The sequence below is a fragment of the Pelodiscus sinensis genome, chromosome 8 (assembly GCF_049634645.1).
Source record: "Pelodiscus sinensis isolate JC-2024 chromosome 8, ASM4963464v1, whole genome shotgun sequence".
Taxonomy (NCBI): Eukaryota; Metazoa; Chordata; order Testudines; family Trionychidae; genus Pelodiscus; species Pelodiscus sinensis.
The window spans coordinates 10,201,372-10,224,169 of record NC_134718.1 but is presented as its reverse complement, the minus strand read 5'-3'; the positions used below and the strand labels follow the sequence as shown (position 1 = coordinate 10,224,169).

The 22,798-nt window shown below is 40.6% G+C and overlaps 1 protein-coding gene across 27 annotated transcripts in view; it reads left to right on the top strand.

Annotated features, from left to right (window-relative positions):
* KCNMA1 (potassium calcium-activated channel subfamily M alpha 1) overlaps positions 1-22,798 on the top strand; it is a 742,164-nt gene that overhangs the window by 194,325 nt on the left and 525,041 nt on the right. For all 27 annotated transcript variants that reach the window (XM_075934710.1, XM_075934709.1, XM_075934712.1 and 24 more), the window contains one exon: positions 12,208-12,372. In XM_075934710.1, the coding sequence (XP_075790825.1) occupies positions 12,208-12,372 (165 nt within the window). The remainder of the gene's footprint in view (positions 1-12,207; positions 12,373-22,798) is intronic.

Below are 22,798 nucleotides of genomic sequence, written 5' to 3'. Positions count from 1 at the left end.
CTTAGGCTTTGAAGAAAATCTCATTGATTTCTCCTCCAACCTTTGACTGCTATAGACCCACTATACCTCTGATATTGTCACAGGATCATCTTTACCTAGAGGATCTGAGTGTCCATAGACCTATTCTGTCATAGGAGCATTGCTGGAATCCTCTTTTCCTCATAACCAATCTTCACTTGCCTCTCAGGTCAAGCTCTTATATTCGTTTGCCCAGTTCTGCCAAAGTAATGTCTTATGACATGAAAGGATGGCTGGATAGAATATGGTGGCAATTTTAGGGACATACTAGGCAAACAAAATCTGCCATAATAAGTGGGTATGTGTAAGCTAAGGGAGGGAGCTAGTCATAGGACAGGAGAGAATGGATTGTGCCTTGCACATCCTACTCTGCGTAAATGTAGGGACTTTATTACCTAAAGCTATCCCTTGGCTACAGCCAAGGGCCTTGATGTTGAGACAGTCTCAGAGGGATCATCAGAATTCTGGCTGGATATGTAAGGAAACAGAGTAGTTAACACCTAACTGTGTAATGGCTCACTCTTGAAATATTAAGAATGAAATCTATTTTGGGCTCAGGTTTTCTTAAGTTGCCAAATCCGCAAACAACATGTTACCTAGCTTGTGAATATTTTATGGCCGAAAAACGTTTGGCTCTCATCAGACATGTTTTCCACGGGTCATCCTGGTTCTTTTTCTTCACTAGAAAGAACAATGTTTTTCTGTGTATCAATAATTAATGCTTTCAAACTAACCAAACCGTAGGTACAGTATGATAGCTGACGTCAATGTAATCCAATAACAAAAGGACAATTCAAAGAAGTATGTGGATAGCTCTATTTGTAGGTCAGTAGGAGTACTTCTTAGAAGGCATTTAGTTACTTCTGCCTTTTTTCCTTTTATTTTTCAACTAAAGCTGACTCTCTTTTCAAAGGGTACTGTAAATATTTTTACTGTTGTTTTCCTCACCACATCTTCTGATGTTGACCATTGACATTTCAACTAAATCCATGTGCCTGAGAAACTCAGAAGCACAACAGGTGGTTGGTTGGTTATTTTTTAACCCAGGTGGACTGGTACCTGGCACACTGAGCAGCACAGCAGGTGTTTCACCTGGATTTATCTGATAGAGAACATCTGTTATGCTGATGAATATCTTGCATGTGCCTGGCACATTTGGCAGTGCAGCAGGTGTTCCTGGAACATTTGGCAAGTACTTTGTGTCTTGACATATTTGGTACATTCTCTAGCTGTTAATAATACTAATAAAAACAAACTATTATGTTATTTGAACCTTTGTTCACAGCAATAATATTTAATTGGTGCTATCCATTAGATGATGGAGTCTGTCTTGGACCTCAGAAAGGAACTGCACCAAAAATACTCTAACCCAATAATTAGACTTCTGCTCCATTGTAGGGAGAGAAAGCATAATAAATGCAAGATGCTGACTCATCAGTCTCTTTGGGACAGCATCTGATGGTGTTTTCAAATAAGTCACTGGCTTGTAAGCAATGCGAGGGTGCAAGAGAACTGCGGCTATCTCAGCCCAGTGTAATAGAATGCAGGGTATGAAGAGGCTGCTCTTCTGAAAGATTTTAAAATTAAATAGAAACACAGCTGCATAATTAAAAACCCTTCAGAATGCAGAGTCCTCTCTTGGCTGTCAATGGAGGCTGGGTAAGCCACTTGTGTTAAGAGTCCGAAGCAGTCCTGCCCAAGCCTGCCAAAAGCATGTGAGTGTTTCTTTAACAAACTTACAATTGCAGTGTCAGCTTGGAAGAGCATCATTCCTGGAATGGGATCGCTTCTCATGAAACCATACAGAAAAGACACACAATCACTAGGAAGAGGAAAGGGGCTGGCTGGGGCCATATTCATCCTCATCTGGGATGGTTCCAGCCCTGATCCTCCTACTCTCTAGTCACCCTTTTGGGGAGATAGGCTAATGCCCCCCCGATTCCTGTGGAAACATTGTTGGCTGTTCCCCTTTGTCAGGGAGTGAGGGGAAAGAGCACAGTTTGCTCCATTCCTCAGTCTGGCTGAGGAGTGTAGGGAGGCAGACAAACCTAGACCTGCCCCAGCCATGGCATAGCCAAGCCTTCCCTGGTGGTGCCAGCTGAAGCTGCAGTAGCCTTGGAGAGGCACTTCTCATCTGGCCTCAAGCTGCTGTGGTGAGAGAGGGCCAGGGTTGTCCCCTCTCCCCAGGGCAGCCTGCATATTGAACCCCACATCGCCAGACCCACCTCCACGCAATGATTCCAATGAAGCATGGACATTTTCATTTTATTTTCCAGTAACTAAAAGTTAATTGAGTTAAGGACCCGAGCAATGTGCCAGGTCAATCTTCTAGTTGAAAAATAAATACAGGAAAAGTGCAAACAACAAAGTATACCTCCTCTCACTTTAATATATTTAAATTCTCTTGTCATCACGTAATGAAAATAATGACTACCTTGTGAAACAACAGGTAAGCAGACAGGATAAAGGTCTTATCTTACTTGTACTGGCTGTGCCCCTAAATAATTCACCAATTAAACAGAACATTTTAAAGTGATTTCTGCCAGCTTGCTGTTGGCTGTGGTGCTGTTTAGTTAATGGTTTGAGGTGAAGAAATAATAACAGAGCTGTATTATACAATTGATAAAAGGCTGGGTGTGTGCATAGTGTAAGTGAAAGTGGCTTTAAAGCAGTTTGAAGAATCACTGTGCAATTGCACATACATCACAAAAGTGACTTTGAGGAAAGAAACCTGCAATTTCTTTTGCATATTGAAATGCATATTAAATATGTTAAAAGAGAATAGAGAATGTAGGTTGAAAATAAAAATAGACTTAGTCAGTGTTGCTGTTACATAAGAGAAATGTTGAACACATCTGGATGTATAATGCAGCTGTAGCTGTAGTGGTTGCTGCAGTTAAATTTTGCAAGAGTTGCCTTTCTAAGCTTCTATTTCAGTCACTCATGATTTTCTGGAGCTTAGACCTTTCAGACTGAAATTTTCTAGGACTTCAGTTTGCTAGAGGGTGAATTTTAAAAGTAATTTTATGGAAAAATAGCCTGGCTGATAGATTTATGCAGATGTAAACTAAGAGCTGATATAAATATGTGTGCGCACACATACCGTAATACTTTACAAAAATCAGTCACTAACTGTTCCTAAAACAAAAAACAGGACTATGTAGCACTTTAAAGACTAACAAGATGGTTTATTAGGTGATGAGCTTTTGTGGGCCAGACCCACTTCCTCAGATCAAATTGTGGAAGAAAATAGGCACAACCATACATACCAAAAGGATACAATCAAATAAAAGTGAACACATATAAAAAGGACAAATCAAATTTCGGAACAGAGAGGAGGTTGGGGGGGAGGAAGGTAAATGTCTGTGAGCTAATGATATTAGAGGTGATAATTGGGGAAGCTATCTTTGTAATGGGTAAGATAATTAGTGACTTTGTTAAGACCCTGGCGTAAAGTGTCAAATTTAAGCATGAATGACAGTTCAGAGGTTTCTCTTTCAAGTCTGGTGTTAAAATGTCTTTGAAGCAGTATGCCGGTAACCAAGTCATTGAGACAATGCCCTTTCTGGTTGAAATGGCAAGAAACTGTTTTTTCTTTGTGATACTGTCTGATATCTGTTTTGTGTGCATTGATTCTTTGGTGAAGTGTCTGAGACGTTTGTCCAATGTACATCGTAGACGGACACTGTCAGCACATGATGACATAAATTACATTTCTGGATGAGCAGGAATATATGTTCTTGATCTTATAACTGAATTGATTAAGTCCAATAATGATGTCAGCAGAGTAAATATGTGGACAAAGCTGGCAACGGGGTTTGTTGCAAGGAAAAGTCTTAGGGTTGGTACTAGTGTGGTATGTCCTGTGGTTGTTGGTAAGAATAATCCTGAGGTTAGGTGATTGTCTGTGGGGCTATGTCTAGACTGCAAGCCTCTTTCGAAAGAGGCTCTTTCGAAAGATACTTTCGAAAGAGCCTCTTTCGAAAGAGAGCGTCTAGACTGCACGTTGAACTTTCGAAAAAGCGGCTTGCTTTTTCGAAAGAAAGCATCCAGTGAGTCTGGATGCTCTCTTTCGAAGAAGCCCTATTTACATTGAAGAACGCCTTCTTTCGAAAGAGGAACTTTCGAAAGAAGGCGTTCTTCCTCGTGAAATGAGGTTTACCGCCATCGAAAGAAAAGCCCCGTTCTTTCGATTTAATTTCGAAAGAACGCGGCTTGAGTCTGGATGCAGGTGAGGTTTTTCGAAAAAAGGCTACTTTTTTCGAAAAAACCCCTGAGTCTGGACACAGCCTAGGAGACTATGGGTCTGTCTCTCAGAGCCTCTCGGAGTATAGTATCCTGTTCTAGTATAGGTTGTAGTTTATTGATAATGAGCTGGACGGGTTTAAATTGGGGGCTATAGGTGATGACAAGTGGTGTTCTATTGTTGGTTTTCTTGGGTCTGTCTTGAAGTAGATGGTTTCTGGGTATTCGTCTGGCTTTTTCAATTTGTTTTTTTATTTCTCCAGGTGGGTAATTGAGGTTTATAAATGCTTGGTAGAGATCCTGAAGTTTCTGGTCTCTGTCAGTGGGATTATAGCAGATGCGGTTGTATCAAAGGGCTTGGCTAAAGACGATGGATTGTATGGTGTGTTCTGGATGGGAGCTGGAGGCATGAAGGTAACTGTATGAGTCAGTGGGTTTTCTGTAGAGAGTGGTGTCTAATTTTCCATTGGTGATTTGTACTGTGGTATCCAGGAAACGGATCTTTCGTGTAGAATGGTCCAGGCTGAGATTGATGGTGCGGTGTAGATTGTTAAAATCTCTGTGGAATGTCTCCAGTGTTTCTTGGCCATGAGTCCAGATCATAAAGATGTCATCGATGTAGCGTAAGTAGAGAAGGGGTAAAAAGGGTTGGGATCTGAGGAAACATTGTTCTAAGGCAGCCATAAAGATGTTAGTGTACTGTGGGGCCATGCGGGTACCCATGGCTGTGCCACTGATCTGGAGGTATAAGTTGTCCTCAAATTGGAAATAATTGTGGGTGAGAACAAAGTTACATAGGTCTGCTGCCAGATTGGCAGTGGTGTCCTCTGGGATAGTGTTTCTAATTGCTTGTAATCCATCTTCATGTGGGATGTTGGTGTATAGAGCATCTACATCCATGATAGCAAGGATGGTGTTATCAAGAAGGTTATTGATGTTTTGTAGTTTTCTCAGCAAGTCAGTAGTATCTCGGAGATAGCTGGGAGTGTTTGTTGTGTAGAGTTTGAAAAGAGAGTCTACATAGCTGGATAATCCAGTAGTGAGCGGGCCGATATCTGAGATGTTGGGACATCCGGGATGTCCCGGTTTATGGATTTTGGGAAGCAGATAGAACAACCCTCGTCGGGGTTCAGAAGGTGTTTCTTTGTGGATTTGGTCCCGCGTAGATGTAGAGAGGTCTTTAAGGAGACAGTGTAGTTTCTTTTGTTGTTCTGAGGTGGGATCAGAGGAGAGAGGTTTGTAAAATGTGGTGTTGGAGAGTTGTCTGGTTGCCTCCTGGTTATAGTCGAACTTATTCAACTGTTCCTATGCTCTATGGGAAACCAAAACTCATAATGAATTCAAGAAGGACTTACAAGGAATCTAGGAATCTAGGGAATTGAAAACTAGACGTAGTTAATTTTCTGTTTCAATGAAATGAGTTGTTCGTTCTTTATACTGACTGCAGAGTACTGTGTTTTGGGATGATCAAGTGCTAAAAACGCAGTTTGATTTTGTTTGTCTTGGACAGAAGAATAGATCTGAAGATTAATAACATTTGCAAACCTGCTTCGTTTTACTTCTTTTTGCAAGATGGTCCATAAAAATATGTTTTTTAAAAAATATTCAGAACCTAAGAAATCCCACACTGGGTCAGGCCAGTGGTCCATCTAGTCCTGTATCCTGCCTTCTGACAGTGGCCAATGCTAGGTGCTTCAGAGGGAATGAACAGAACAGAGAAATCATCATCCCCTGTTGCCTGTTCCCAGCTTCTGGCCTTTGCAGGTGTTCTAAGTAATTTGCCAGATCCTGCTCTGAGTACTTGTATAAGGTGCTAGATGGGGAATCAGCACAGAACATGGTCCTATTCCTGATTCTGACACTGACCTGCCACATGACACTGGGTTAGCCATGTCACCTCTCTCTCAGTTTCTCATCTGGAAAGTGGAGATAAATATACCTGCCTTCCTTTGCAAAGCATGTTATTGTCATTAATTTGGTACTTCTATGGGGGCAGCATAGAAGATAGAACCAGGCTGGGCTCCATTTTTTAAGGTACTGTACAAATGCATAATCAATGACCGTCCCTCTGCCAAAGAGCTTATGGTTTGAAAGACAAGGTGTAACATGTGGACAAGACAACAAGCACGCTGGGATGGAATAAGGGAAACAGTAACATAAACAGGCTGTGTTCGATGCTTAACCAACCATCAGTAGTGATTACAGCTTGGCAGCTGCTTAGCCATTAGTTGGGTTGTAGTTTATGGTATGCTCTACATAAGGGGAAGTTAATGGGAATCAAGCTTCTGAGATCCGCCAATGAAAAATGTGATATAAGAACTAAATATCAGTATTCATTTATTATGGTTCTTGTGTCAGGTAGTTCTTCTTTCACCCCCGGTATACCAGTACTTCCCCTACCATCCCCTCCCAATGGCTGGCTAATGATGGCAATATAATGCTACTGTCCTTCAGCTCTACACCTGTGGAAGTTAATGTATATATCAACTGCAGTTTCACAATGTTAATAACGTTATTAAATCAAAGCTGTTCTTTTTCAACCCAAGCAAAAGCACTAGCCCCTTGGTCCATGTCAAGTTTTATCTTTCAAACACCAAGCACTTGGTCCATGTCAAGTTTTATCTTTCAAACACCAATCGTTTATCTTTCAAATGCTCTGTCCAAAAAGAGCACGGTTAGGATTTTTTAATCTTTAAAGGGAAAATGTAGCTATTTTGCATGCTTAACACTCAAAATATCTGAATGAATTTTTCCAGACAAAATCTTCCTTTTCTTTGGGCAGGGACAAAACCTTCAAAATTTCATCCCTCTTGTGGAATGTGTCAGAAAGTTTTGTGCTGTGACAATAGGGATAGAGCATAGAATTGGGCATCGGGACTCCTCAGTTCCACTCTGACTGCATTTACCTGAGTAGGTGAAATAAAATGCATAATAGTGCAGGAGCAATTTTTCTACCTCAGACAGGTAATTAAAATTTGCAAAATGCTCTGTGTCCCTCTGATGAAAGATGCTGTATGCAAGCGCATAGCACCTTTTAAAAGAGTTCATTTACAGCAAACAAGCAGATTTGCAAGTCGCCATAGAAACTCTAGGTAAAACCTGCCTTCTGTTCCCATTTTTCCTTTTTAAGGCGGCATACTGTACAGAGTTAGAGACATTTTAGAAGAGGATTTCTTTTCTTTTTAAAGGCAGCAAAGGCAAATGACATTTCCATCTCTACCTAGAGGTAAGGATTTGTTTTTTAACCAAGTCTTAAATTCTCCTTTGCAAGGCACTCTTTTTTCACATGCCAATTGCTTTCAATCAGACCTTATGATATACAATGTACATTAACAGGGCCATTCCCATACCTCACTGTGGACATTTGCTGGGTCTTCTAAAATGCTCCAAGAGTGAAAGTAAATTCTTCCAATTAAGCAGAAGCACATGCAGTGCATGTTTCATTGCTGGGAAATACTATTCCCAGTTTACATAGATTATCTCTCTGCCTCTGTAGAATGCATAACAGTGTGGTTTATATGAGATTAATTAATTTCTTAACAGTATGCAGTTTTCCAAACTGTGTATGTATATCCACGCTATGTGATTTTTTATGTGTATTTTAATTATTTTAGTGAAAAATAGATGTATAACCTTCTTGGCAAGTACTCTAACTACTTTTCTAAATATCTGTTGGATCAGTTATAGAACATTGAATGAATTTAGATGCCAGGTATTCCTCAGTATAGTAATAGCCATGATGTCTGTGAATGTACCATATCAGGGGATGGGCCTTTGAGACTCTTCACTTACCAGGCATGGTTGTACTCTTCCCATTTTTCTGTTTCACAATATATATTGAAACCACACCTGTAGCACAGTAACAAGAGTCAGAGGACAGGGAGAAATTGTGCAAGTAGGTGGGTAACACAGGAAACGGCCTCACTGTACGGAAGCCATCACTGTATGGAATTGTACTGTAGACTTGTCTACCAAATTTCCATGAGGGACTCTTCAGACTTGGCAAGACTAGTAATTAATGTTGGCAGTTTGCCAGGAGCTTGGGGGACCTGCACCTACTCTTAATATACATTTATCACAGAATAAATGCAGGCAACCATAGTATTTGCACTTGTATTTAGGGGAAGTGAGATTGCTTATTCTGTCAGCTTATTGGCAATAAAACCTTGCATTCACTTGCACCAAGTGGGGACTTGCCCCAGACCCTGCCACCAGTTAACCAGTACTGGTACGCATTACTCAGTAAGGGTATGTCTACACTAGCCCCCTAGTTTGAACTAGGAAGGCTAATGTAGGCATTCGAAATTGCAAATGAAGCCCGGGATTTAAATATCCCACACTTGATTTGCATCTTCTCGGCCGGTCGCCATTTTTGAAATTTACAAGTCCGGACTAACTGCCCACGTCTACACACGGCAGGGACCCGGTAGTTTGAAATAAAGCCCTAAATTGAACTATCTGTTATTCCTCCTGGAATGAGGTTAGTCTGGACTTGTAAATTTCAAAAAATGGCAACCGGCCGGGAAGATGCAAATCAAGTGTGGGATATTTAAATCCTGGGCTTCATTTGCAATTTCGAATGCCTACATTAGCCTTCCTAGTTCGAACTAGGGGGCTAGTGTAGACATACTCTGAGAGGCTTACCGGTTAACCATTAACCATTCATATTCCTTCTTAGGCACACACTTGGTAAAATATCTAGTAATTCTCAGTACATCCCATTTTAACTGTTCAACTTGAGGTAGCTGGGGCTCTGATTCTGAGAGATGCTGAGAACCTCACAGCTTGTATTGACTCAGGCGGAGTTGAGTGGTTTCTGCTTCTGAAAATCACATGTGAGATATGTGACATTAGCATGAAAAATCACAGAGATCCACATATGACAATTGTGTTTCAACCATCTTTATGGTAGGTTACTACTCTACCAGACAGATAAAAGGAGAAGCAACTGAATTGGTTAATTCACCACACATTCTTTCGATAGCAATACCCTAAGTATGCCAATAACCATTCAGAAAAGAAAATCGACGGGGCTTTTTCTTTCTTTTCACATTTTATAACAGAAATACTAACTTTATTACAAGGCATTTCCTGATGGTTAACTGCAATACCTTGGTGGTACTTAGGGTCAGTTGTTCTCAAGCAAGGGTATGCAACTCTCTTCCATGAGGTACATCAACTCATCTAGATAAATGCCTAGTTGTACAAAAGACTACATAAAAAGCACCAGTGAAATCAATACAAACTAAAATTCACGCAGTCAATGACTTGTTCATATTGCAACATGTAGTTCACACCAAGATGATATTTATATTCCAATCAATTTATTTTATAGAGTAAAAATGAAAAAGCAAGCAATTTGTCAGTAATAGTGGGCTGAGACACTTTTGTATGTTTATGTTTGTTTTTGTAAACAAGCAGTTTTTCAGTAAGGGGAAACTTGGGGTACACAAGACAAATCAGACTTCTGAAAGGGGGTACTGTAGTCTGCCTTGAATCCTCAGGGAATGTCTTGTGCCTCCGTAGTAATTATTGCTTAAAACAACAAGCTCTTTTTTGTGGGTTGGTTTATGCATAGGGAATGCAGTAGTTTTCTTTCAGTGCTGATTGCAGTGTCTGATTCATCATATCCATATGGATGAGTGAGTGAGGTACAGGTATGCAAATAGAAGGAAAGTGACTGTTATCCTTCCCACAGATGTTTTATTAGTGAGGCACAATCTAGGCTAGTGAGTGGCCTGCATGGGAGGTCCTCCTTCAACTCAGTGGGTTGCAAGATTGTCGTAACCAAGACAGTTTCCCGGGATAGTGTTGTTTTGCTAACTGCGCTTACATATCTAGAATTTGTGTGTCAGGGGGAGGGGGCGATTGAACCATAGTAGCGCTTTGATTGGATGCAGAGGGAGTGCACACCTCTTGTGTGCAATCAGCATGTGCCTCACTTCACATGCCCTTGTTTTAAGTGTATGTCACTTTTTGTAGGGGAAAAACTAAGTGGACGAAAAACGATTTGATAATCCTGTGCATGGGCAGAGATAAACTACATGTCTCGTGGGCCTCACATAGAACCCTGATGGGCTGCATGTGGCTCTCCTACTGCAGGTTGCCTACCACTGAGTTATACTGGACTGTACTTATACTTTTTTTTTAACCGTGATTGATTAATTCGTTTAACAACACTACTGTTATTTGTTCAGTTCCAAGAGACACCCCCATGGCACTACTTAGAAGATGGCCAAAACTAAGGGAGCGATCTCATTGGTTAATTGAGATCCAAAATTGGGAGTCTGGGAGAACAATTGACCAGCTCCACAGTAGGGATGTAAAATCCCAATTAACTGGTTAACCAGTTAACTGATTAAAGGAAGGCAGGTGGAGGGGCTTCCCAGCCTGCTGCGGTCAGACTAGAGTGGTCCCCATGCTTCAGATAGGGGTTGCTCCAGCAAGGTTGCTTCCAGCCCTGTGTGGGACTGCTGGCTGCCAGTATGCATCGGGTTGCAGCTGCCTGCCCCTCGGGGGGGGGGGGGACTCTCATGTGGGGCTGTCACTCCTGGCCCCTGTGTGGGGTTTCTGTGGCTGGCCCTTGTGTGGGGCTGCCAGCTCCCAGCACTGCTCGGGACTGATGGGGCCACAGGGTAGGGACTGCTCCAGGGTACCAGTTAATCATTACCAAGTAAGCATCACCCACGAAAGGTGATGGTTACCACGTAACCATTAACTGGTTACCCATTCTTAATCCTATTCCACGTTACTTTGTTGGTCTTGCTGTTCCTAAATTCAGCATGATTGTTGTCTAAGTGCAATACTGTTCAGTTCCCAGGAAGTGGCTTTGTTGGCTTTGTACTTTAATACACTCAGGGTTGCATGCTTATCTTACAACAACTGTATATCCATCAGGTCTGGTTCCCTATTGATAACCCCCTGTCAATGTCACATATGATTGACATGTGGGGATTGGCCACAAGGAACTGATAGCCGTTTTCAAGTGATTGCTCACTAGGCGAGTGCGTTCTAGAGATGTGATCCTGCAAGGGGCTGAGCCCTTGGGGTAGTTGTGAGTGCCTACAACCCTCTCTGCTGGTCCGTTGTCACCAAAGGCACACTCTTGCCCTGTTACAATCTGTTACAGTCTGTTGCCTATGATATATTTTTAAACAATGCAGTGCAACCCAGGCTGTTTTTGTGTTTCTCTTCCATGACTAGCACGTAGAAGATCCTTGTTGCAGTATTTGCCCATGGTGGATATGAATTCCAATGAATGTGACTCATTGGTCAGCTTTCTTAGTGCAGCTGAGATGCCTTTTTAAGTTCTATCTCTTGGCTCCATAATAGCATTGCTCTGACATCTCAACTGCCACCATTGGAACAATGGCTCACTGACAGCATCGCGGCTCACTGGGCATTTGGTTCCCTTGCCTTGTGATAATGATTGTCTTGCTGCATTGGAATCCCCATTTAACCTGTTCAGAAAACTAATTTGAGAGATTGCAAAATGAAAATGTTACCTACATTATGTTCACGCTTACTGTTGACCCCTGTAAATTTAAAAAGCCTTTGCATGAGTATCTGTTTATAATAAATAAACATAGGAATAAGTGGCTGTGTAATTACAAAAGTCATTGTTGCCAGTTGCTCTGCACACAGCACACGGGATGGAACCCTGCATCTTTGGTGCCAGAGATGCCTTTGAGATTTAAAGTAAAGGAGAAGCTCCGTTAGCTAGTAACTAGTAGTTAGGGCTGCCACTGGAGAGAGACAGGAATCATGATCACCTAACGAGGAGAACAGACAGCATTCTTAGTGCCGTCTCATCTCTGATCTACCTCCAAATGGTCAGTCTCCATCTTATGATCACAGTTCTGTATTAGCTCTGCGTTAGTCACAGGCTTTTGAAGTGTTACTGTCACCCGGCAAAACATTCTAAATCTTCTCTGTACTTTACAGGAGGCCCAGAAGATTAATGGTGGTGGGGAGACCCAGGCGGATGGATCCTGCAAACCTACAGATGAGAAAGAGGAGACTGTCGCAGCAGAAGTGGGCTGGATGACCTCTGTGAAAGACTGGGCAGGAGTGATGATATCTGCCCAGACTCTGACCGGCAGAGTCCTTGTGAGTTGTACCCAGTTTGCTCATATCTTCTTTGAAAAGAGTAATTGTTAATGAGCTCTTCAGATTATTGTCTCAGGAGGGCTAGGGTTTGCTAATCAGTGCTATGCCACACCACTAATTCTCTCCCTTCGCAATTTCTCTCGGAGATGGAAAAGGCAGACCCTGCTCCTGTTGCCGATACAGTGGGTAATGAAAGTCCTTTTCTGTTGTAGCTAGGGACTGATTTTTCTATCTGTGCCAATATTTTTGCAGGCATCACTTTGCACGACTCCCTACTCCTCCTTCCTACTAATTAATAATTAGTGGAAAACTGTGAGTTTATTTTCTCATGAGCACAATGTTACACTTGAAATGCAGGGCCAGATTGAAAATCCAGCTCAATAAGTTTTTGTTTTTAGCTGTTAGAAAGAACTGTAAGAATAAGATTTGAATAAGATGTGTGATGTGAATGATCTTGTTTCCTACAAAGCGGTGATGATATCTTCTCTTTTTTATCTACTCAGAAAATTTTGCTATGCAATAAGCTAGTGAAGTTAAACAAATGGAGCTGTATATCAGAAGCTGAAAATACATAATTTATGGTCAAAAAGCCTGTGAAAGTTTCCATTCAGTTAAGTTCAGGCAGGTAATTTTGCAGTTCTGTTAACTGCTACTGCATTTCCACAGGCTTGATCTGAAGCCCATTGAGGACATGGAAAAATCTCTAAGCTTCAGATTAGGCCCAATGTCAATAGCTATGTGTTTAATGCAGAGAATGATCATATAGCGTGGGCTGAATTCTATGCTCCAATCCCAGTGAAACTAAATGGGCTTTTCTGGAATGAAATAGGTTGAACTGAAAGCAGAGTTTGGCCTCTGACTTTTAGTTTTGGGAAAAGAGAGATTTTACTGTGCATAGCTATGGAGATTAAGAAAAGATGTTTCTGCTCTTGGACAGATATTTTCCTTATTGTCTAACTATCTCTATGAAATTAACACAATGCAGTGTTAAAGGCAGGAAAGCTCCTGTCATATATATAGTAGCCCAGTGTCTGTGAGTCTGTAATGCTGAAATGCTGGCTGTTCCCTGTGGTAGGTGCTGTTGCCTGAAATGCTGGCTGTTCTCTCTGGGAAGCCCATGCTGAATGGGGAGTGCGGGGCCCAAACGTCTGCTTGCTCCCCCACGAGCGCCACGACAGGAGGCAAAAGGGGGTGGGGTTGTGACGTGCGGCATGACAGCGGCTCTAGGCCCTGCCCCCTGGCCGTGAATGTCACCTCCCCGCCCCTCTTCACCTCCCGCAGTGGCGCTCGGCTGACTTCTGTGCTGCTCAGCCAGGCCGCTGCGTGGCAGCAAGTGGCGCAAGCGAGTGGCATGCGGCGCCCAAACAGCCATTTGGGCTCCACGGTCCCCCGAGTGAGAGGCAGCAGGGGGAGGAGAAGAGAAAGAGAGAGACAGAGATAGAGGAAGGAGGTGGAGGAGAGCTGAAGGAGAGAGAGAGAGAGACTGAGCGAGAGACCGGAGGCTCAGGAGAGAAGACCGACGTGGAGGAGAGACCTGAAAATCCCGCCTTATGACGGGCTAATTGGCTAGTTATTTATATTGTTCTGCATTGCTTTTGGCAATAAGTTATTTAGATTGTTTTTCTTAATAAAATTCTTCTGCTGTTTTAAGTCCTAGACCTTTACAATTGACAAATGTCTCCTCTCTTGTTCACGCTACCAATATCTGTGGTATGTTTTGAACTCATTTAACAGAAATCTAATCTGCAGGTGGATCTAAAAAGAAAAATTTATTAGACTTTCCTCCCCACTTAACATCAGCTATTTTCTGCTTTCTGGCTCATTAACTTGTGCAGTTCATCTTATTGGACTACCTATTAGGATATTGCTTTTAGATTTAGGGCTTGTACATTTAAAATGCTACAGTGCACAGCTGCACCACTCCAGCTATGCTATTGTAATATGCAGTGTAGACATTGCCTTGTGCGACAGGAGAGGTTCTCCCAGGGGCGTAAGATAATTCACCTTCCCAAAAGACAGTAGCTAGGCTGAAGGAAGAATTCTGTCTACACAAGAATTTAGGTAATCTTAACAATGGTGCTCAGGGATGTGGATTTTTCACACCTCTGATCAATATAGTTACACTGAGTTAATTTTCTATTGTACACCAAGCCTTAATTCTGAACTTCTCTGTGGGAGTCTGAGCCTAGGTCTACACTTGGGGGACAAAGTCAAACTAAGATACACAACTCTAGCTACGTGAAGAGCGTAGCTGGATTTGACGTACCTTACTTTGAATTTACGTGGCATCCCCACTGCAGGAGGTTGACAAGGGAAACTCTGCCATTGACTTTCCTTACTCCTTGGAGTACCGGAGTTAATGGGAGCATGATCAGTAGTCAATTTAGAATCTTTTACTAGACCCGCTAAATCGACCACTGTGGAGATCAATCTCCCCAGGTAAGTCTCCTGGTAAGCGGAGAAAAAAGGCCTAACATGCCAGTCATCTTATGAAGAGTGGTACAGTATACTGGTTTTTATATAATTTCTCGACATCTCCTGCAAAAAAAAAGCAGTAAATCTTAAAGCTCTGACTCTTTACAACGAATGTGCTGATTTCTCATGTGCTGACATGTTCCTTTGAACATGCTGATTTATTTATCAAGGATGAAATTCACCTAGCACAGGAGCTTTATATAAGTACTTATGCTCCACTTAAACCCTTACGGGAGTTACAGGAATTGATGCCTGTTCACCGTGCTGGGGTGAATTTTACCACGGATTCAAAGAAGTTGAAGGTAAAGTCTGAACCACGAAAAATGGAGCAGTTTAAAACTAGAGTTGCTTCAAGGCTTCAAGACAGCTTTTCAAAAAGTTTTTTTCCTCATTTACACTAATTGATCCTTTAATTAATGTTGTCTTTAAAATACCCCATTGTCTCTTGCAAGTAATTAGTTTATTCCAATGCTTTACCTATAGACAATGGACCTAACTCTGACCCTGGATAAAATCCATTATTTCCTTGAGCATTTCAGTTAGGCAGCATGTTTGCTAGAATGTTTGTGGAAATTGAACACAGATGAGTCTAGACTGGCATTTTTATCTGATGGAATATTTGTGGGAAAATATTTTGAGAGATTTACTAATGAATTCCTAGTGATTTAAAATAGCCCATTCCAGAAAGTTTTTATGCTTTTGTGCAAGTACAATGTGGAAATTTCTGTTGTATTGACAAAAAGGTAATGGTTTCACAGTGCTATTGAGGATCAAAATAAGACCAGATAAAGCCAGGGCTAAAGAAATTAAAGTATCTTTTCATACTGTAGCCAAAGCTTTAAATCAAAGTCAATCTTCCACATTCACTATTAAATAACCTTTAGGTACTGGTTCCCTGAACACTAACTTAGGAGAAAAGTTGTAATTGATTTTTAGTGCAGCACGATGGGCGGAAAGCTATTGTATAACTGCTGTCTGGATTTATTTGCCAAGTGAAGGGGACGAGTTAGCAAAGTGCGGTGTAAACATCAGTGTAAAGTGGAACCTCATTAATGTTTTCTTCTCATAGAAAAATCTCGCTTAATTGTTCTTATTTGGGCAGTCATTTCCTTGGCAGTGACTTGTCGTAGGGTGACAAATTCTGTCGGTGGAACCTAAATTAAATGTTTGCAGGACTGATTCCTAATGAAGTTTGGTGTCAGGTCTAGTCTAGCTTTTGGCTTGTCCTTGCAAAACCTCAGAAAGTGATTTCCTAACTTAGCAAATCATATTGCACAAATGCGTAGAGTGAGTGAGTGTGATAGCCTACATTTACACTTGCTGCTGCTGTTGGGAGTTTTATTTGCTTTAGTGATATGCTGTTAGAATGTCCAGTGTGTCTGCAAAGGTGAATACCTATTTTTCAAGGAAATAAAAGGTAACAATATGAAAAGTACAGAACAAAATTTACTTTTTAAGGGGCACTACCCCACAGTGATATAAGATCATATATTTTTGTAATAGTGTATGATCTTTTGTGGAATTATTTACAGAATTGTTGCTTTAAACCAAATCTTTTTCAGGACGAAGTAATTATTTGATGCTTCCTATGGAATATCGGTCATGGGTCAATAGTCAGAAACTAAGACTCCCTAAAAGTACTGGGTGGACAGACAGTCTTCCTCAATCTCACAGCTTTAGAGCTAGTCAGGAAAATTCTGATTCCTCAAAATGTAAGCAGTAGGTTTAGTTTGACAGGTTTCTCATTTTGAAAAGGGAAAAAAAAAGTGTTTGAAATTGTTGAAAGATTTTGACCTTTCGTCCTGATTCAAGATGGGAAACCTCATTTTCCATGCAGCACTGTGTAGCTTATTTGAAAGAAAGTTATATAATCTCTTCTTCATGTTCCAGATGCCTCCTTTGCTGCCTTTTTCATCTAATTTATTTTGTGTGCATCTATGTTTTCTTGAGGCCCCAAATGAGCAAATGTAAATGTCCGGTACTATGTAAACTGGAGTGTCACGTTTGTTCAAGAGCATAAGTTAAGACACTGCTGTATGATGCCTACCATGATCAGCAAATACAGAAATATGAATAATTTGGTTACCTCCGAAATTTTTCTTGTTGGCTGTCATCTTCCCTCTCCTGTTCATATTATTTATTTTGGTGTTTTTCTTAAAGCGGAAATAGACTTGCGTTGTGAAATATATCAGAACACGTGGGCGGAAATCTTGGGTGGTTATTAGATGAGATTTTAGATAAAGGTGAACTGTTGTGGTTTTGAAAAATTAATACATGAAACATGGAAAACAGCTGTAAGACGTAGAGATGGACTCTGAAGAAACATATCTGATTAGCTGGGTTACTGGGTGTCTGGTATCATGCTTTTGTCTCCCAGAAGGTAACAAAGATAAAACCCAAGGGATTTATAGAAAAAAAAGACATGTTAAATGAATGGTACTAAAACCATTCCCATAAATGAGAATGATATCCTCAATATCCACTGTACAGAATTTTTAAGCTACCCAAGAAAATTATGTCCCCATTGTAGTATTCTCTTGGGTAGTTTATAAATTATATACAAAAGAGATTAATCACTATTGAATTTGACAGAACTTTTCTCTAAGGGTCACTTCCTTGCATATGGTAGCTTTCAGCTGTGTTTCATCTTAAATATTGGATTAATTGTGACTTACACACATCTGCATTTCTCCCCTGGTTATTATTATTATCGGTTAAATTATTTACATGAGAGATACTGAATCAGGAAACCGAGGTTATTGTGCTACAGAATGCAAGGTATCATGCTTCCATTTCAGCTGGTTCTTCTCATTTACGCCACAATAGTATCCTTTATATGGTTCTTAAATTACTTCTGGAGAAATGCTGAAGGAGAGGTGTGGCAAGTGTTTTATTTGGTGCTCCTGAGAAGTAGCTAAGAAAAGCTGTTTCTGCAGAAATGGGAATTTTAGGGTGTTCCACTTGTTACTGCTTTGTACCTTTTCCTCATCTATTTTTCTGACATAACCCATATAGCTACATTAACATTCAAAAGCAGCCTAGTAGTTAAAGTGGAATTCTGTTATGAGGATCCCTTGGAGTAATATCAATTTTTGTTTGGTTGTTCAAAAGGCAAATTCCCATCTTTCAAGGTGAGACGTGAGAACGAGACATGTAGTCATCCAATTATTACATCATTTGGCCAACATTGTTTTTACCACTTTCATCTTACCTACCTTTACTGTAATTTCAGTGCTCAGTATAGAATTATATAATGTTGATTGCTCTAGTTACCCTGAGACCCCATTTATTCTGCTGCTCTGATTAATGCAGTTATTCACAGGCCACTTGGACAGAAAGAAAAGAACTGTTTATCTATTATATCAGTAGTTGCAGAATGACCACAGAGTGTGCATTTGGCCATCTGAAAGGAAGGAGGCACTGGTTTTGTAGAATAGATTGGAGACTGCAGAAAAAAATTATCCAAGACTGTAACTCGTATTTTGCACAATATTTGTGGAATAAAGATGAAAGCTGTAGCAGTGGACTGAGGTTTGAGCAGCTAGAAAGAGCCAAAGCAATATCATTATGGTTTCTTATTGCTCTTACATTGAGTCTGATGCCTGAAAATGTGCAGTTTTACATGGAGTTGTCATCTGGAGGGTGGGGAAGAATGGATAGTAGTGCATTTTGTTGATGAGTAATAGTTGTGGCATTGTGTATTTTATCTGTATCTTTATATCTTTGTACAAATCTGACATAGAAAATGTAAGGTTTTTTTAATGTAAAATGCATTGCCACTACTTTATGAATGGATTATTATTTGTTTTATTATGAAATCAGAAATAATCCTTTAATTAAAACAATAATGAGACAGAACTTTGAAGCAATACAGTGCAGTGGAGAGTGGAATATACCCATGGAGAGTATGTTCACAGCATTTGATGTGTTCTGCGAATATCAATGGTGAGGAAATTCACAAGTTCAACACTATCAATTTAGGCTTGAATTAAGATCTGAACTAGTTAATGCACTACAGAGGCAATTTCCCAGCTTTTGATATTTGCATCCCCACATCAAATGTTGTGAATGAGACACATCCATCCTAACTTAATTAGCTTAACACTAGTCCTACAACTGACAGGTAAATTCCTTTGCCATTATATACAGTATATCCTGGACTCTGTAATTTCCACTCCAACTCATCTGGTGAAGGGGGGGTTTACTCACAAAAGCTCTACTACATTTGTTAGTTTCTAAGATGCCATGGGACTCTCGTTGTTTTTACAGATACAGACTAACAAGCCTGCCCCTCTGAGGCTATCTATATATTATCATATGCAACTGCATGTTTCTGAGCACCTTCCAAGACTCAAGCTCTGCAGATTCACCAGTCCATTTGTACCACACACACCTCAAGCTTACAGCATTAATAGCTGAACATTCTTTTCTTCTCTCTTACTTGTCCTTCAGTTTTCAATGCAGCCCTTAGAGGTACCACTTTACAGCTCTTATCTGTACTAATTTTCATTTGCTTGGAGATGTTGAAATTACAGTTTGGGAGACGGAAGCTAGATACTTATTGTTTGCAGTGTGAAGGGTTAGCAATAACACGGATCTGTGTATTCACCTCCCTGCCCCCACCCCTACATATAGTAGGAAGCAGCTGTTCTCACCCTTCCCCCTGCAACTGGCTAGGATATCCACTGTTGTTATGGAAACAGAGAAAAGCATCTGTAGTTCTTCAAGAACTGTGTGTTTAAGAAAGTGAACCCAGTCAGCTGAACACCTTTGTCCATGTCAGCCGATACATGATTCCCTGGCTAGCTGTACTACTGTGGTTATTGCTCACCCAGGAGAGACAATGGCAGAGGAAATCTTTCACTTGTTTTCTTCTGTTTTATCAAACACCCTGCAAATGGATAGCAGTGATGCGTGCTTTATTTTCCTTTCTGGTGACCTTTTATATGCTGCCATGGTGCACTGCACATTTGTTGGGCAATATGTATAAAGGTGAGCAGTGAGGTCACTGGAGAGGGTTTGGACCAGGAAGGCTCACAGAAGGGAAAATGAACCCATTAAAATAAATCATGTTAAAAAAAGGTAACTAACACTGAGGGGGAAAAAACAAATCTGGGAAGAAATCTGACCTGATGATAATCAATTCATTGATAGATTAATTTAATTATATAGGAACTGAGGTTGCTTTGCTACATATGTCTGCTAATTGCTAGCTTGATTTGGATCCATGTAAACAGGAAGTGGAGTACAGTGTCTTCCTTTCCCTTTAAAGGGTGGTTCTGGGCCAGTCAACATGCAGTTTAAGCTTTAATAGGATTATGTAATGATATTTTTTACCATATTGTCCTCAGCTGTCAATAAACTAGTCACTAGTTGTGTGACATTTTCCTGCTGACTCTAGTAGTAATGATAATCAGCTGTGGTGGTGATTGATTAATGTTTCTATGGTAATTGAAAATACAAAATATTACATTGGTGATGCAATAAAACATGTAAATGGTATCATGAGCTTTCGTGGACACAGCCCACTTCTTCAGATGACTGGAATGTTGGATGTCCAGAATCAAAATAAATAAGGGAAAGGGGGTGGGGAGGAATGGGAGAAGGAAAAAATTGGAGGGGTGGGAGAAGAAAAAAAGGCAGTGAGTAGATAAATTCCAAAGGGAAAACCGAGCCAGTATCTAACAGGAAAAACTGAAAATCAACACATAGTTTATTAGCACCTAAAGACTAGATAATTAAAAGAGGCAGATAAGAACCATTAGTTTGCAATGTAAAGGAAGAGTATTAACACTAGATTCTATATAGACACATCTGAAGAAGTGGGCTGTGCCCACAAAAGCTCATGATACCATCTACATGTTTTGTTAGTCTTTAAATTGCTACCAAACTATTTGTTGTTTTTTTAAAGATTTTCCTGTTACAGACTAAGTTGGCTACCCCTCTGAAGTAATAAGCAATGTATTTCAAATTTTAGTTTTCTTTGCTTTAATACCATGTCTGTTGTTATCAGGGGAAGCTGCCCTTTCTGCATGTGTTTTTTTTTTTTTTGCATAGATCCTGTTGACTTTTTTTTAAAAACGTGCAATAAGTATTTGTTCAGAATGCGTTCTACAGGACATCTAGATTGTTCATAACTGACTCCATGTGTATGGGAATGAGCTCGCTATCGTACATTAATGCAATTCAGTTTCCTCTGTGTCTTCCCTTTTTCTTGCCCTACTTAATCTCTCAGGAGTTGGAACATCAAATCTGTGCAGAAAGTAGGTTACAGTTTGTCTTTTTTTAGGGACTTTTTTGAAAAAAAAATATCCACCAAGACAGCTTCAGTTAGAGATGGATAGAAAAATCCTTTACTTTTCTTCTCACCTCTGCATGGTTTCATGAAGCTCCCATGTAACCTATCTATACATAATTCTATTTTGAAGGAGCACGGCACTGTAATATGGATATAAAAATGGTCATGATAGGGCTTAATGCCATCACTTGTAAAATAAAGCAGGGTTAAAAGCCAATTAATGCATCTGTAATTGTTTTTTCCTGGTCTGGAGGATGGAGCAAAATAAGGATCATTAAGCACCTGGGCCTTATATAGAAATTGAGGCAACTCAATCATAGCAAGATTCTTAAGGCGATAGGACTTTTTTGTGGCAAAAAGCCCAGAGAAAGCAGCCAGCCCAAGAGGGACAGTAGACCAGTTAATTCAGCATAGAAGAGAGACACCAGAGACCTAAGAACCAAAGGAAAGCAGCCCAGGGAGACTTGAAGGATGTCAAAAGAATGGATCAGGGAAAATGCAGGATGTCAAAAGAAACAAAGTTAGCTTCTTAATACAGGCTCCCTGAGCTGAAACCTAGAGTTGAGAGTAGGCCTGCCTTCCATCTACCAGCCTGTAAAGAAGAGGCATATATGTTGAATGCCCAGGGCAGGGATGAACACTGACCCCCCAAATGCAGGTTAAGAAATAGCACACAGGTTGCCTCTGAAAGGCTGTCTTGGGACAGATTGTTACTCATAGTTTTGATTATTTTAAATGGTCCTCTGCAGCCTTTTTTTCCTATGTGAACCAAGCAGAAGAGGCATTTCTTCTTCTCTGCAGAACCCTGTGGTCTTATTTTGAGCCAACGAGTAAACTTATTGTCCTGATCCGTGTAGCATTAAATTGGGTCCCAGGTTTGTAGCTACAGAGTATCAACTGGTGAATGCATGTGTGTGCAGTTATATGCCCCCCACTCTTAGAATCTAAGCTATTGATTTCAACATTGTTAGTATTCAGACAATTAAAAAGAAACCAAAGATATTTAACTGTACCACTGTCGAAGAAAGAATCCCCGTGCATCTCAGATCTCTTTCATGTTTCCTCCCTCTGAAAATGCAAGCTGGGAAGCACTGAACAAAGCTGCCAGTCACTCAGAGGTTAACAGCAGGAGGCTGTTACCCCTGCCATTGTCTCTGTGGAGGAGTTGATCTTGCAAGGTGTGGAACATCTCAACTTGCATTGAATGCCACACGAATTGAGAGTGCTGACAGTTAATTAATTTTGTGATGAAGATTTGCCATGACTCCCTTCTCCACAGGATGGAAAACTTAACTCTAATAATGGTTAAAAACCATTTGTACCCGTTGGGGGAAAGGTCTGTAACCACAGGTGTCTGTTCAGTTACCTCCGTAATTTCTTTGGTATTAAATTTGCATACCGGTGTATGAGAAACAACTCACTAGTTGGCGGCGAGGGTTTGCATTTCTTTATATAGTTATATTCAAATATAGCTATATTTTTCTACGTAGCATCATAATTCCGTGTGAAAATATCTACCTGAGTCATTTATTCCCATTTCTGTTAAAACAAAACAAAAATCATACAGTAACAGCAACAGCTCTGGAATGTTCTATCAGGATTTCTCAGTGTGCCATTTTCCAAACGGCATTCACCACTGCATGGATAATTGGA